General features: G+C 42.1%; 1 protein-coding gene across 4 annotated transcripts in view; it reads right to left on the bottom strand.

Moving 5' to 3' along the window:
- Positions 1 to 16,305, bottom strand: part of LOC110522805 (liprin-beta-1) — a 74,789-nt gene that overhangs the window by 15,201 nt on the left and 43,283 nt on the right. For all 4 annotated transcript variants that reach the window (XM_021601252.2, XM_021601255.2, XM_021601257.2 and 1 more), the window contains 5 exons: positions 10,288 to 10,447; positions 8,396 to 8,533; positions 8,078 to 8,228; positions 3,353 to 3,464; positions 2,975 to 3,063 (listed from right to left, as the gene is read on the bottom strand). In XM_021601252.2, coding sequence (XP_021456927.2) covers positions 2,975 to 3,063; positions 3,353 to 3,464; positions 8,078 to 8,228; positions 8,396 to 8,533; positions 10,288 to 10,447 — 650 coding nt within the window. The remainder of the gene's footprint in view (positions 1 to 2,974; positions 3,064 to 3,352; positions 3,465 to 8,077; positions 8,229 to 8,395; positions 8,534 to 10,287; positions 10,448 to 16,305) is intronic.

Below are 16,305 nucleotides of genomic sequence, written 5' to 3'. Positions count from 1 at the left end.
AATCTGTCAGCTAAAACAATGAACTTAAGGACACTCCTTCAGGACAGAGTTCTCGTGGAACAGAGAACATGAAAGAGAGTGGAACAATGTAAAGAACATTTTGGCTGAATAGCAAGTGCTAACTTTTCTCGAACCTGACAAGGCTTACTAAGGTGACCATGGACGCCTCCATCAAGGTGTGTGGAAGCCTGTGGCCCGTTCTTTGACTGATGCCGAGAAGTGTTGTGCTCAAATAGAAAAGGAGCGCCTAGGGTTGGTCGTAAGAAGTTCCACTGTTACATTTACAGCTTAAAGGTGATTCTAGAAACAGACCGTGAACCCCTTATTCCAATCTCTCAAAACAATCTGAATGGCATGCCTCCTCGTCTTCGAAGGATGTTGATTAGATTGCAACGCTATGATTTTGTTCTAACCAATGTGCCTGGGTCAACTTGAGAGGGCATCTGCTACCACTAAAGGGCTCCATCTGTGGTGGCCCAAATCAGCCTCAATCAGGAGTCTATGGAGGAAGAGGTTTCCTTGCATGTGGATATGGTCATGGAGTCACTTCCTGTTCCAGAGCAGCAACGACAGAGAATTGTTTTAGAGATGACAACAGATCCCATTCTTTGCAAGGTGATCCATAATCTGGAAAATGGCTATCAAAAAGGCTCTTGTAAGCAGAGCTGTCAGTGGTCAATTGTGTGCTGTTGAAGAATAACAGAATGGTGATACCTACTTTAATGCAACAAGAGATGATAAAGAGAGTACATGAAGGACATCTGGGAGCTGAGAAATGTAAGTGAAGGGCCAGAGAGTCCCTTTATTGACCAAATATAAATTCTGACATTGAGCAAATGGTGGGAAATTGTGAGACATCTCAAATTTCATTAGACAGCCTAAGGAGCCCATGGTTATGGGAGAGGTACCCACCACAGCCTGTGAAAAGGTTGGAGTCGACTTGTTTCACTGCAATGGTAAGGACTATTTGTTGACTATCGACTACTTGTCAAATTACCCTGAAATTGCACTCTTGTCCAGCACAACAGCAAAGACTGTCATTTTGCACTTGAAATAATGTTTTGCTAGGCATGGTATTCCCCCTAGTGGTTGTTTCTGATAATGCACCTCAGTTTGCTTGCAGTGAGTTTTAGATGTTTGCAGAGCATTATGAGTTCAGACATATAACCTCTAGTCCGCTATATCCTAAAAATAATGGGAAGGCTGAAAAAAGGTGTGCAAATCGTGAAGAGACTCTTAAAATATCAGCACACAGTGGGACTGATCAATACTTGGCTATATTGTCTTACAGAACAGCGCCCTTGGAATGTGGCCGGTCACCTGCAGAAATCTTAAAATGGGACGCAAGTTGCGTTCCAGGTTGCCTAGTTTCTGCCTGAATGACTGCCCATTAGGTGTGAATGATAGGGCCCTACAGCTGAAGGCAAGACACAAATTCTACTATAACAAAACTGCTAGAGAGTTGTTACCGTTGGCAGCTCAGGATGTGGTACGAATCCGGGATCCGAATTTATGGGATAAAAAGGCTACTGTATTGGAGGTTGCGCCTTGATCATATACAGTCAGGACAGAAGATGGGTCTGGGTATCGGCACAACAGACAAAACCTTTTGAGAACACAGGAGACGTTTGAGGACACCGGCATACTGCCACTGGACTCCAAAGAATGGAGAACAAGTGGGGATGTGACAGAAGGTACTAGGAGTGGCCAGAAGCTTCAAACACAGAGCCTTAGAACCTGCGCAGGTCTGAGAGGGCCAGCAGGCCTCCAGAAAGACTGAATGTTCAGTGGCGATGTTTAATGGACTCAAACACTGACTCATTGAGTTGTTGAGGTTTGTTTTGATATGTTCATGATTGACTATTGGAAAACAGAGAAGAATTGATATTTGTGAATTGGCATTACTTGTTGATGAAATGTGTACGTTTGTATATTTAAAAAAAAAAAAAACAGATGAAGAAAATAAAAAAATATGTATTGATGGGGTTCTGAGTGATGGTTTATGACACTCTTATGACACCTGCGGTATATGTGAGGCAATGGTGGAATAACATTACAACCCGTTAACTATGATTGACGGTGCTGGTTGTCCTTGCTCACTGTAACTAACAAAGTAATACACAAACTTCTTCCATTTAAGAATGATGGAGGCCACTGTGTTCTTGGGGACCTTCAATGCTCCAGAAATGTTTTGGTTATCCTTCCCCAGATCTGTGCCTTGACACAATCCTGTCTCGGAGCTCTATGGACAATTCCTTCTACCTCATGGCTTGGTTTTTGCTCTAACATGCGCTGTCAACTGTGGGACCTTATATAGACAGGTGTGTGCCTTTCCAAATCATGCCCGATCAATCGAATTTACCATAGATGGACTCCAATCAAGTTGTAGAAACATCTCAAGGATGATCAATGGAAACAGGATGCACCTGAGCTCAATTTTCAGTCTAATTGCAAAGGGTCTGAATACTTATGTAAATAAGGTAATTTTTGTTTATTATTCATACATTTGCAAAAAACCTGTTTTCTCTTTGTCATTATGGGGTATTGGGTGTAGATTGCTGAGGATTTTTTAGATTTATTTAATCACTTTTAGGATAAGGTTGTAACGTAACAAAATGTGGAAAATTCAATGGGTCTGAATACTTCCCGAAGGCACTGTACTTGTGAGAATTGCACGAAAGCAATGGAAAAAAACAAATAATAGTGTGGTGCATGGCAAGTGTTTTTGTGAGCGGTCTTATATCAAGGCATTGTGTAGTGATTGCGTCCAGAGGGTAAGACTATGCCTTCTCCAGTGTTACTAATCCACGCTGTTCAGTCTGTTCAGCCTAATGTGAACTAGCAGTGTGATCATTATGTCCAGAGACATACGACATATATCTCTATCTGTGGCTCTGATCAGACCCATGCATGGCCTGAGGACAGGAATATTGGTGGGTGTGTGTGTGCGCGAGCATCAGTCGGTCTGACTCACTACTGTCATATAGTGCAGCATGCGGCCGTCCACCCTCCCTTCATCGAACTGGGTCTTATACTGAGGCAGGCCAATGTCATCCAGCCATCCTGAGGAAGGAGACAAGAGAGGGGGAGAGAAGGCGAGAGAGGGGGAGAGAAGGCGAGAGAGGGCAAGAAAGAGAGTGAGATTTGCCAACCTGCCAGTCAATTTTGCCATCAGAAATCAAACAATCAAACTTGCATTTTGAGAGCACTTGAATCACATTTATAACTAGTAAATTGGATTACAATTAATTCAAAACGCCCACCATATAATTTAGACAACATGAGATGACGTAAGGCATAGTAAAACCCCAGTATAAAACCTTGACCCCATACTGGCAGTTCATCTACTCACTGGTCACCCAGTTGTAGTCCAGTTTGCCCTTATTGTCATCCTCCTCAGAGCCCAGAGCCTGCAGGGCCAGTTGGAGCTTCTTCCTGTGCAGAGGGTGTTTGATGCCCAGCTCCTAAACACACACGTACGTGCAAATGCGCACACAGAGATAACAACCACCCAAAGTCAGTGTATTATACGCCACACCCCCAGGGCAGAACAGAGACACAGTTAGCCTGACAACAAGGATTACTTCCATCCATTTGATTAACTGCTTACAAAGTACAGTATGTTTGGCCAGAGTGGCTACAGAGTACAAAAAGAGGCAGGTTCAAAATAAAATGCTGTGAATATTTGATGGAATATATGGGATCTGAACATCTGAAATCTGATGCTGAGATGCACCGGGCTTCAACAATTCTGCCATAATTTGAATACTTTTATATGAATGAACGAATTACACAGAGTATACAAAACATTAAAAACATCTGCTCTTTCCATGACAGACTGACCATATGACAGCTATGATCCCTTATTGATGTCACTTGTTAAATCCACTTCAAATCAGTGTAGAAGGAAAAGAATAATGATTTTTAAGCCTTGAAACAATTGAGACATGGATTCTGTATGTGTGCCATTCAGAGGGTGAATGGGCAAGGCTGAAGAATCAAGTGCTTTTGAATGGGGTATGGTAGTAGGTGCCAGGCGCACCGGTTTGTATCAAGAACTGCAACGCTCCTAGGTTTTTCACGCTCAACAGTTTGCTGTGTGTATCGAGATTGTCCTTTGGTTGGTGGACCATCGAGCCAACTTGACACAACTGTGGGAAGCATTGGAGAAAACATGGGCCAGAATCCCTGTGGAACGCTTTCGACACCTTGGGTAAAAGGGGGTGCAACTCAATATTAGGAAGGAGTTCCTAATGTTTTGTACACTCAGCGTATATTGAAAATACTGTGATTGAAGAACAATTGTTGAGAGATTAAATAATGTAATCAAGTTGTTTACTCTAAATTCAGACTGGAGTATTCTTTTAATACTCAAACACCCACGACCCATTCAAAACGTACCGCGACCCAAATTTGGGTTCTTACCCACCAGTTGAGAATCGCTGCCTTACAGGATTACTTGTCAGATTGTTAAGGTCCTTAAGTACGGTACAATAATACATAGCCTCTGGCTTTGACTTCATCAATAGGTGCTTCAACCCTGATCCTAATGGGCGAAAATGCCTCATAGGGGATCAATTAAGCAATGAGGCCCGAGGAGATGTGGTATATGGCCAATATACCACGGCTAAGGGCTGTTCTTAAGCACAGCAGTAAAAATGAAGTATAGCAGTAAAAATAAACGTTTTGTCATACCCGTTGTATACGGTGTGCGATTCTTTCGCCTATAGATTATTCTTACCCAGTAAACAGCACCCTACCGACAAAAATCTCTAAAACGATGCCGAATGATAATTATTTTCAAGACACTGGTCAAAGACCCAAACGAGATTACTTTGAATACAGCCAAAGGGAACATGGTAAGATAATTGTATCAGAGTCCCTTTTTGACATGCCGGGGGGGCAATTCTGACCTCTCGAAAGAACTGTTACATTTATCTAAGTGCCAGACGAGAATGCATCTACATATAGTCACTCTTAGTGATTATGTGCGTCAAGACATTATTCCATGGGGACTCAGCACAGATGATTTCTGTGAGCACTGGTGTGCCATCCTGAACAAATGCTCGATTGATTTAAAGACATTAATTGTTGACATTAATTGTTGATTTTACTGAAATGGATAACAAGATTAAAGAGAAACGCACAGCTCTGCAAGGAGCTGTTAATGATGATATTCAATTAACTGATGCAAACTAACCAAGCGCTCCAGGACAAGCTGTCTACAGAAATAAAAGGAACTTAAAATCAAGAAATTCAACCAAGACAAAAAAGACAAGGCCAAGGACAAAGTCTACTTCTGGAGAAACCCTGATAAGAGGTCCTGCTCCTCCTCTCCATGACAGACGCAGGAGGGGTGCCGCTTACTTCTATCCACCTCCATCTGACCAACGCTCTACAACCAGCACCTCATCTGCTTCCAGTGGCAGTTTTTTATCCAACGAGAGACTGGGCCGACGTTAGGGCGGAGGTGGCCGCGGGCACGTGCACCGACGAGATGCAGCACCCGACAGGGTAAGAAGAAACGATTACCAGAGGCAGAGGGGACCATTCACACGTTCCCAAAACCCACGGGACTGAGTGTTTTTAATTTATCAAGCAAGATATTGAGCCCTGCCCATGTCTCCTTGCTTAATAAAGGGTTATCTTTTGTGCCTACAACTCAGTGCAACAATTTTGATGTTAAGGTAGACATGTTTAAGTTTTTTAGAAACATCCGTTTTAAGGGGATACTTTAGCTCCCCGTCAGTCCTTACCCGCCCTGCTGATAAGGGTGGGTCGGTTGTACTCATGGATAGGACAGTTTATGTAAATGGGTGTCATAGATAACACCTTTTACAAGAAACTCAGAAGTAACCCCACTTCCCAATTTCATAACATGATCTTTACTGTCCTAGATGGTTAAGTTCTGGTCAGATATCCAAAAAATAACATGACTCTTTGGCTATTCAACACCCCAAAATTGCCACTTTTTATACTACCTGAAATTACACAAGAATGTTACAAAACCTCCAGGGCGCCCTATTGTAGCGGGCATTGATGGCCCCTCTATTGACTTTTGTTGACTTTTTTACTAGACCACTCGCAGAACAGATCCCCTCCCTTGCAAAGGACACCAGCAGTATGATCTCTATTATTGAATCTCTTGATCCTCTCCCTGATAATAATTTGTTAGTTACTTTTGTTGTTGAGTCGTTATACACAAATATTCCACACGAGGGCAGTATTGAGGCTGTGGAACATTTTCTTCTGCAAAGTGACCCTAATGAACTACCTTACAGTGTGTGCATTATAACATTGGCTGAAATGGTACTCACACACAACTACTTCATGTTTCTAAATGATTTCTTCATTCAGACGAAGGGTACTGCTATGGGTTCCCCCATGGCGCATAACTATGCTAATTTGTATGTGGAAACAGTCTATTTTCAATCCTCTCAAAAATATTTTCTTGCCTCACATCATTATTTGGAAACAGTATATTGATATTTTTGTTCTATGGAGGGGTGATGCAAAACAGCTCCAGGCGTTCCATGCTTTTCTTAACTCCTGTTCTGAGCATCTGAGATTCACTATGCAATCTGATAGACGTCAAATCAGTTCTCGATCTTCTGATCTTGTGTGAAGATAATGTTCTATACACTGTTCTTTACAGGAAACCTACTGATCGTAACAGTTTGTGGAGGGCTGATCGTTGTCACCCACTTCCCTTGAGAAACAGTTTGCCCGACAGCCAATTCTGTCGAATCAAAAGAATTTGTAAAAAAACAAATCAGATTTCGACAGAAAGAGAGAGCGGGTACCAAACATGGTCAGATTAATAATGCCATTGAGAAAATTCAAAACAAAACATGACCTTTTTCAAGGTCAGTGTCGCAAAAATAAGCATTATTGCGTTCTAACTACCCGCTATTCAAATTGCTCTGAACAAATTAAGGGAATCGTTCACAAACATTGGCACATTCTAAGATCCAATGATAGTATCGGTAATGTGTTTTCAGACCTTCCCTTGGTCGTATTCTCGTGGGGCAGAAACCTCAGAGATCAATTGGTAAACTCTGATTTACCACCCCAAGATATCCCTGCACAGCGTGTATTTCCAACCCTACTGAATGGAAAATACAAATGTAATGGCTGTGCTCAATGCAATGGCACTTATAAATGTAGATCCTTCAAACACCCCCAAACAGGGAAACAGATCCCAATCAAAGGTATTATCACGTGCTCCACTAAGGCAGTTATTTATCTTATAACTTGTCCTTGTGGTAAAAAATGGGGGTAAAACAAAGCACAAATTAAAAGTACGTATCTCGGAGCATCGTAGCACCACTAGGTGCAAAAACTGGACTAACCCAGTTGCGCCCACTTTTTGGAAGAAAACCACTCAATTTCGTCTTTATGTTATATTGGCATCGAACATGTCACCCTCCCTAGGAGAGGGGGTGACCTCGACAATTTAATTGTTAAAACAAGAGGCTGTCTGGATCTTTAATTTAAAGACCCTTGCTCCCCCAACATAGACTAATCTGAAGTCATTAATGTGATTTTGCTGTTGTAAATGTTTGTAGGCTTATGTAGCCAAATTGCATCTATGATCGTACGCTATCCATTTGTTTTTTGTATGCTGTTTTAATATGAGAATTAACCAATGATATCCGGCCACACACAGCCATGACTTTTGGCACTACATAAATTAGTCATCCCACAGTGTTTGTCATTATATCCTGATGAAGGCAGCTTGTCTGTCAAACATTGGACATAACATTTTTTGCATCTGAGCTCCTAGAGTGTGCGGCTCTCCTTTATTTTTATTTTTAAGTGTTCCACTCCTCAAGCCAGCACCTCGCCTAAATAGGTGTGTGTTTCTTTTGCCTCTAGATTATATGGTCTGATATACCACGGCAGTCAGCCAATCAGCAGTCGGGGCTCGAACCACCCAGTTTATAATAACAAATAACATATGGTTGTACTGTAGGTGTACTGCAATGTACTGCAGGTGTTTTTTTCGTTCCATTTAACCTTTATTCATACAGGTCAGTCTCATTGAGATAGAATATCTCTCCTGCTCAGTTCTCACCCTCTCTAGATCTTGCTGTGAGGCCTGCAGCAGAGTCTGTCCAGAAGAGATCCACACGTGGGCCATGTTCAGGTAGAGCCCCAGTCCCTGCTCCTGCAGCCAGTCACACACCTGCTCCTTGGACCAGCGGGCAAACGGGGTGTCCAAGTCACTACAAGTGAGAGAATTACAGTAGGACACACTAGCTTACATTTCTGAATGACTTGACCATTGTAGTTTCGATTTAACTTCCTCATCATCATTATTCAAGGGGAGTGCACTGTGCACACTAACTTGTCGTTTCAAATTATTTCAAGGTGAGTGCACATTCACACTAACATGTTGGGTGATTGCTGTAGGTCCCGGGACCATCCCAGTCTGGGTCCTGCTGTGGCCCGGACTCCGCCCCTCTTGAACTCAACCGGCTCTGATAGGTTGTCATCCAGGTTGAACGTGGTGGACTGACTTCTCCTCAGCCTTAAAAGGGAAAAGAAACACACAAAAAAACGATAAATAAATTAAGTCTGGTCATGGTTGAAAGTTGTGGTGGTGGAGTAACCACTGCAGAAAGCAATTTTTTATAAAATAATACATCTCCAAAACATGTTTCTGTTACTTAGTTGAAGTCGGAAGTTTACATACACTAAGGTTGGAGTCATTCAAACTCGTTTGTGCATGACACAAGTAATTTTTCCAACAATTGTTTAGACAAGATCATTTCACTTATAATTCACTATATCACAATTCCAGTGGGTCAGAAGTTTACATACACTAAGTTGACTGTCTTTGAACAGCTTGGACAATTTCAGAAAATGTCACGGCTTTAGAAGCTTCTGATAGGCTGATTGACATCTCATTTGAGTCAATTGGCGGTGTACCTGTGGATGTATTTCAAGGCCTACCTTCAAACTCAGTGCCTCTGCTTGACATCATGGGAAAATCAAAAGATGGGAAAATCAAAAGAAATCAGCCAAGACCTCCACAAGACCTCCACAAGCCTGGTTCATCCTTGGGAGCAACTTCCGAACGCCTGACGGTACCACGTTCATCTGTACAACAATAGTATGCAAGTATAAACACCATGGAACCAAGCAGCCCTCATTACCGCTCTGGAAGGAGATGCGTTCTGTCTCCTAGAGATGAACGTACTTTGGTGCGAAAAGTGCAAATCAATCCCAGAACAACTGCAAAGGACCTTGTGAAGATGCTGGAGGAAACAGCTGCAAAAGTATCTATATCCACAGTAAAACGAGTCGTATATCGACATAACCTGAAAGGCTGCTCATCAAGGAAGAAGCCACTGCTCCAAAACCGGCATAAAAAAAGCCAGACTACGGTTTGCAACTGCACATGGGGACAAAGATCGTACTATTTTGGAGCTTTGCTGCAGGAGGGACTGGTGCACTTCACAAAATAGATGGCATCATGAGGTAGGAAAATTATATGGATATATTAAAGCAACATCTCAAGACATCAGTCGGGAAGTTAAAGCTTGGTCGCAAATGGGTCTTCCAAATGGACAATAAACCCAAGCATACTTCCAAAGTTGTGGCAAAATGGCTTAAGGACAACAAAGTCAAGGTATTGGAATGGCCATCGCATAGCTCTGACCTCAATCCTATAGAAAATGTATGGACAGAACTGAAAAGGCGTGTGCGGGCAAGGAGGCCTACAAACCTGACTCAGTTACACCGGCTCTGTCAGGAGGAATGGGCCAAAATTCACCCAACTTATTGTGGGAAGCTTATGGAAGGCTACCCGAAACGTTTGACCCAAGTTAAACAATTTAAAGGCAATGCTACCAAATACTAATTGAGTGTATGTAAACTTCTGACCCACTGGGAATGTGATGAAAGAAATAAAAGCTGAAATAAATCATTCTCTCTACTATTATTCTGACATTTCACATTCTTAAAATAAAGTGGTGGTCCTAACTGACCTAAAACAGGGAATTTTTACTAGGATTAAATGTCAGGAATTGTGAAAATTGTGAAAAACTGAGTTTAAATGTATTTGGCTAAGGTGTATGTAAACTTTTGACTTCAGCTATATATTGCAAGCTAAATCAGATTAAGATTAACCAGGGTTGCATTCATTAGCGCACACCGTAGAAAATTGTTTTGGAACAGAAACCGAAAACAAGCATTTTGTATTGGACAAATTCAAGTAATCACTCCCTTTCAGTTAGTGTCCTTCGTTTGGTGTTCCGTACCAATCATCTTTACACTCACTTTCCAAAGAGTGCCTTGATTCCCCTGGACTTCTTCTTGCCCTCGGGAGAGGTAGTGGAGGTCACACTGGTCAGTGTGTTGGTGCTGTCGCTGATGGCTGACCTCTGGGGTAGCCCGGCCAGGTCCAGATGGTCAGTGCCCCCCTCTCGCACGGTCTCAGCTGTACAAACAAGGCATCAGCACCGCCATGCTACCATGCCGACTGAGGTGACAGCCATGGGGCGTGTCCGAAATTGCACCCTATTTCCTATGTAGTGCATTATATTTGTCCAGGGCTCTAGTTAATAGTACACCGTATAGGGAATAGGGTGTCATTTCAGACAAAACCATGCACAGATATCTGCTTCCCAGGGTCAGAGGCTGAGGCAACCCCCAGACAACGAGATCGTGGGGGTGGCATCAACACTAATACCCTGACAGTCTGGTCTGTTATAACCCGCTAATTAAAAATGTTTTGAATACCCATAAAAATCTGTCTGTTTAAGCTAGAGATCTATTCCTTGCATGTGCTACCCGATGCCGGCCTTCCGCATCTGCGGTGGAAAGTGGCAGAGCTACAGCGCTGTTTGTAAGACAAGGAGACATCTCACAAAAACATCTGTAGCGTCCGATAGGGCTGTGACAGTTATAGAATTTCCAGTAACAGTTACTTGTCAGGCAAACGTCCACGGTCACTGGTATAACCAATCAAATAGCAAAATGAAGGCACTCTGGTTTCCTCCTCTATTCTTCAAAAGAATCGATCCCTCGACTCCCATGTCTGTCTACCTGATGGCTGACATGCCTACCTATACCTGGTTGTGCCTCTCCCATCGCTCTTTCCCTCTCTAGTTCGCTCTTTCTTTGCTGTGAAAGATGCGAGAGTTTGTGTTCTCGAAGTAGACTAGGGCAAATAGTTTCCTCTGTTGCAAACATACTGAATCTTAGGAGTCGATTCCTAGCGGAGAAATGTGAGTCGACGGGTTAAAAACAAATAAAGGAAATAGGGATGCACGATATATCAGTGAACATATTAGTGCACACCTATATAAACGTAAGTACATGACATAATGACGCCACGTAAAATTTTGTGCTACACGTGCAACACAGCATTCCTAACCTAGCCCACAATGTCTGCTGTGTGGATCGAGCAGTCAACAAATCAAGAAGTTATTTGAAAGAGTAAGAACATTTCAGCGAGACAACTCAAAAGGCGAAATCCATTAACACCAACATAATGGAATTCATTGCCCTTGACAATGAACCGTTCTCTGTCGTGGGTGATGTTGGCTTTCACCGACTGGTCAAGCACCGGTACACACTACCAAGTGAAGTGCGCTATTTTTCAGATGTTGCCCTACCGGAGTTACACAGTAATAGCATCACTGGTATTAGCTTCACGACATACTATGCAATGCCGTTTGAGTCTTCGCGTGTCAAAAAAGATAAACGTCAAATAACACTATTTGATGTGTTAAATAAGCTTCAATTTGACATGTCAAATAACACAGTTCTATTATAGAATGTTGTGTGTTCTGAATTTGCACGTGCAAGCCACGCGCCACCACTATCAGTAGCACTGTCAAAGCTGTACAAAAAAAATCTACAAACAAGCAAACACCGACACAAACGATGCGTTTACAAAATCTATTTGTCACATGGTTGGTAGATGTTAATGCGAGTGTAGCGAAATGCTTGTGCTTCTAGTTCCGACAGTGTAGTAATATCTAACAAGTGATCTAACAATTCCCCAACAACTACCTAACACACACAAATCTAAAGGGATGGAATAAGAATATGTACATGTAAGTATATGGATGAGCGATGGCCAAGCTTCATAGGCACAGTGCAATAGATGGTTTAAAATACAGTATTACATGTGATATGAGTAATGTAAGATATGTAAACATTATTAAGTGGCATTATTTAGAGTGCATTGTATAAAATGACTAGTGATCCATTTATTAAAGTGGCCAGTGGTTGGGTCTCAATGTAGGCAGCAGCCTCTCTGAGTTAGTGATTGCTGTTTAGCAGTCTGATGGCCTTGAGATAAAAGCTGTTTTTCAGTCTCTCCGTCCCAGCTTTGATGCACCTGTACTGACCTCGCCTTCTGGATGGTGGTCCAGAATGGATAGTGGTGTGAACAGGCAGTGGCTTGGGTGGTTGATGTCTATGATGATCTTTTTGGCCTTCCTGTGACATTGGGTGCTGTAGGTGTCATGGAGGGCAGGTAGTTTGCCCCTGGTGATGCGTTGTGCAGACCGCACCACCCTCTGGAGAACCTTGCGGTTGAGGGCGGTGCAGTTGCCGTACCAAGCTGTGATACAACCCAACAGGATGCTCTCGATTGTGCATCTGTAAAAGTTTGTCAGGGTTTTGGGTGTCAAGCCAAATTTCTTCAGCCTCCTGAGGTTGAAGAGGCACTGTTGTGCCTTCTTCACCACACTGTCTGTGTGAGTGGACCATTTCAGTCGGTCTGTGATGTGTACGCCGAGGAACTTAAAACTTTCCACCTTCTCCACTGCTGTCGGTTGGTAATAAAGCATTATTTGATTGACAACAACTTCTGGGGTAGCTAGCTTTAGCTTGGTACCGAGCAGGCAACAATACAACCAGCCTGAAAACAAATGGCCAGTAGAAACTGCAGTCATTTTCATTATTCTTAGCAATGATTTAGGAATCCTTGTGAGTAAGTATTAGCTAGGTAGCCACGTGTTGTTTGCTTATTGAAATTGAACTTTAGTTCATGAAAATAAATAGCTAGCCAGCTACTTAACCCTGTTGCCAAAAGCTAATGATATAAGCAGCCAGCTAGCTTCATCTGGCTAGTGAGGCTCGACTGGACAGGGTTGTGTTGTGAAGCTAGCCACAAAAAGGATTAGGCACAATAGCATAATATGCGGTTTGCCTTTAAAATAAAAGTACATCTTTGAAAGGGATGCAGAAGGTTATACTTGGTGGAATTGTGCCATATTTAGACTAGATAATGTTAAACAAGGTTGGAATAAGAAGCAATGAAATGGGGTATATCAGTCTACTCAGTGACACCCACAGAACACAACTGTGAAGAGTTTACGCAAATATTAGCACTGTAGCGCTTATCGCGGGACTGTGACTGTGTGAAAACACCTCCCCAGTCAGCCTATTGTGTGTATTGACATTCATATTCCACTGTACAGCTTTACCTAAGGATCAATGAAATGGGGTATCAGTCTACTCAATACCCAAGATATGTTTCCCCAACGTCCTCCTCAGAGTTATCAGACTCCAAAACATCCACGCAGTATTGTTTTTCCTCGGGAATAGTGTTCAATACACATAGGTTGACAATAAATGTGGCTCAATTCACATCTGTTTCAGAGTCCCGCAATAAGAGCTACGATGCTAATGTTCTCTGGGTGTCACTGGGTAGACTCATAACCCATGTCATTGGTCCACAATCCATAGCTAAGGCTGTATAGTGAAATACGTATGCCTCCAATGCAATTCTAAAGTATAATACATCCAGTGTGATTTCAACAGATTTTTGTCTTTTGTCGTTTTTATTATAACATTCCAAACTCCTTTAGCATGATCTATTCTATTATGGCATTCCACTAATTGTATTAATTTTCATCACTGTCAAAGACATACTTTTATTTTGAAGGCTAACCGAAAAGTCCACTATTGTGGCTAATCCTTATTGTGGCTAGCTTCACATAGATGGGTCCGACCACCATTAATCAAATAAGAACTGTCTTATAAATTAGGGTTATTTTAGATGTCACCTAGCTATTTAAGTTAGCTAGCTAAGTATAGCTATTGAAACAGATTATCGTTCTGCTATGTTTTGGGGGAAGAACATTGTTTGCATCCATGAGCTAGCAAGATTCGTTTTTAATGACCAGCACTGTAGGTGCGCGAGATAACTTTACCAGCATCATAGCATACGTATCGATGACTCATTGTGACATATGAGATACGAGTGATCGTGTAATCAATGTGCAATAACTACGTAAAACAAGAATGAACTTGTTAAATTATGTGATGTGCAGTCATATTCAGGTCCTGATTGGTCAAATAGCTGGGACAGAGACACGTCAAACAGCGTTATTTGACGTGTATCTTTTTTGACACGCAAAGACCCAAAAGGGCTTCCATAGTATGAGAAATCCTGGTTGAGAAAGAAACGACTGAACAAATGAACAACGAAACAGAACAGCAAGTAAGTGAAAGATATGGGTTTTGATTATATTCTACTGGTAATGGGGACATGCGTAAATCCCAACAAAATATATTTTTGGTCAGTGTGTTGTGTGTGTGTGTGTGTGTGTGTGTGTGTAACCTTTAACTAGGCAAATCAGTTAAGAACAAATTCTTATTTACAATTATTGCCTACCCCGGCCAAAACAGGACGACACTGGGTCAAATGTGCCTCCTAATCACTGGCGGATGTGATACAGCCTGGATTCGAACCAGGGACTGCAGTGACGCCTCTTGCACTGAGATGCAGTACCTTAGACCGCTGCGTCCATGTGTGTGAGTTAACTATTTAACTGTACGAGAATGCTTAAAAGGCCGCTAAAAAGCGTTTTTTTTTTTTTGGCAAGGAAAAAATCAGTATCGACCAAAAATGTCATATTGGTGCATCACTAAATGGAAGTATGGAAGTCGTTGTGTCCCCACCCCATCTAGCATTCTTATATCTCCTAGATATAGGACAGACACTCTAAAACCTTATTCCCTATTATTTATTTTGTGCCATTTATGAATGTTATTCAATGTGTTTCTTTGGGCTACAGCAGTAAAGGCCAAATTCAATCTAAAATTCTAAATCAAGTTGCTAAATGATCTACGGCAGAACCATTTTAAAACAATTCCATGTGTTAGGTTAGTAGAACCCCCCTTAATGCATGCAATGGAGTGGAGACTATAAAAGCACCAAAGAGAACTTTAGTTGTAGGCCTTACATCATTCAAAGACTAGTTATGCACTGGTGTAAAGACAAAACAGGACTGAAATGCATTTAATTCCCATTTCCTTATTAGACTTAAACAGAGGATAACTCGTGCAAACACACATTGCTAAAGGAGACTCACCTCACTGAGCGTGTACATGGGAGAGAGAGGTGGTCTAACTTGAGAAACAACAACAGTCAGGATCTGACGGTGGTTAGTGCGTTTAAGGAAACGGCTATATGAATGTTGGCAGTTCAATTCCTATGGGGTGGCATCATTGCAGATGACATCATCGGGTAATAAGACCCAGATATGGTTTGGTGCGAGGGGAGTTTGAACAGAAATAGAAAAGAGCCCATATACATGCAGAGTTTGCAGATGTACAGAACTAACATACAAAACGCTGTCTCTCAGCTTTGATGCTGTCCAGCACTGGTGCTCATAAAAAGCAGTTTGGCGAGGAACAACCGCTGGTAACATGGGTGTGGTTGTATACAAGGAAGTCTGGTGTAGCTACTGTAGAATTATATACTAAACGGACGACCACAATAGGAGCCACGACAGGGGCTTGCCATGGGTGCATGGTGGCCTGAGAGTAACCTCTATGTCAAATGTCTAGAGTGGAAATTCAAACCCTTTCTTCTCTATGCATGAACTCCCAAGTTATATCAACATGAGCATGTTTCATTAAGTCTTGGAATAAAAAGGTCACCGCCAAGATTTTTAAGACTTGGGTGAATCATGAGTTCTGAAATTGAATTACAAAGAATAGAAATTCCTACCCTTACTTTCTACCAACATGTCTACCAATATGTCTTGGAATATAGAAGTCACCCTCAACTCATAAACCATATAAAGTGGGCACCCAAGAGAGTTCAAAACCTATAATACATTTCTAAGTGTTGGGAGACATTTAATTACAAACGACACTTCAGCTTACACAAGTTTGTGAGTTAGGTGAAAGTCGAAAGTCAACAGTTGGTTGAGTGTGTTTGGGAAGGAATGGGGTGGGGGGGAATGTTATGAGGTCAGGGGTCATATCCAGTACTGGTCATTCCTCCAGAGAGGCCATACTGCAGCCCGCCTTGCCCTGAAGACATAA

This window comes from Oncorhynchus mykiss, chromosome 1 (genome assembly GCF_013265735.2).
Source record: "Oncorhynchus mykiss isolate Arlee chromosome 1, USDA_OmykA_1.1, whole genome shotgun sequence".
In the NCBI taxonomy this organism is placed as follows: domain Eukaryota; kingdom Metazoa; phylum Chordata; class Actinopteri; order Salmoniformes; family Salmonidae; genus Oncorhynchus; species Oncorhynchus mykiss.
This window is presented reverse-complemented; position numbering and strand designations above follow the sequence as displayed.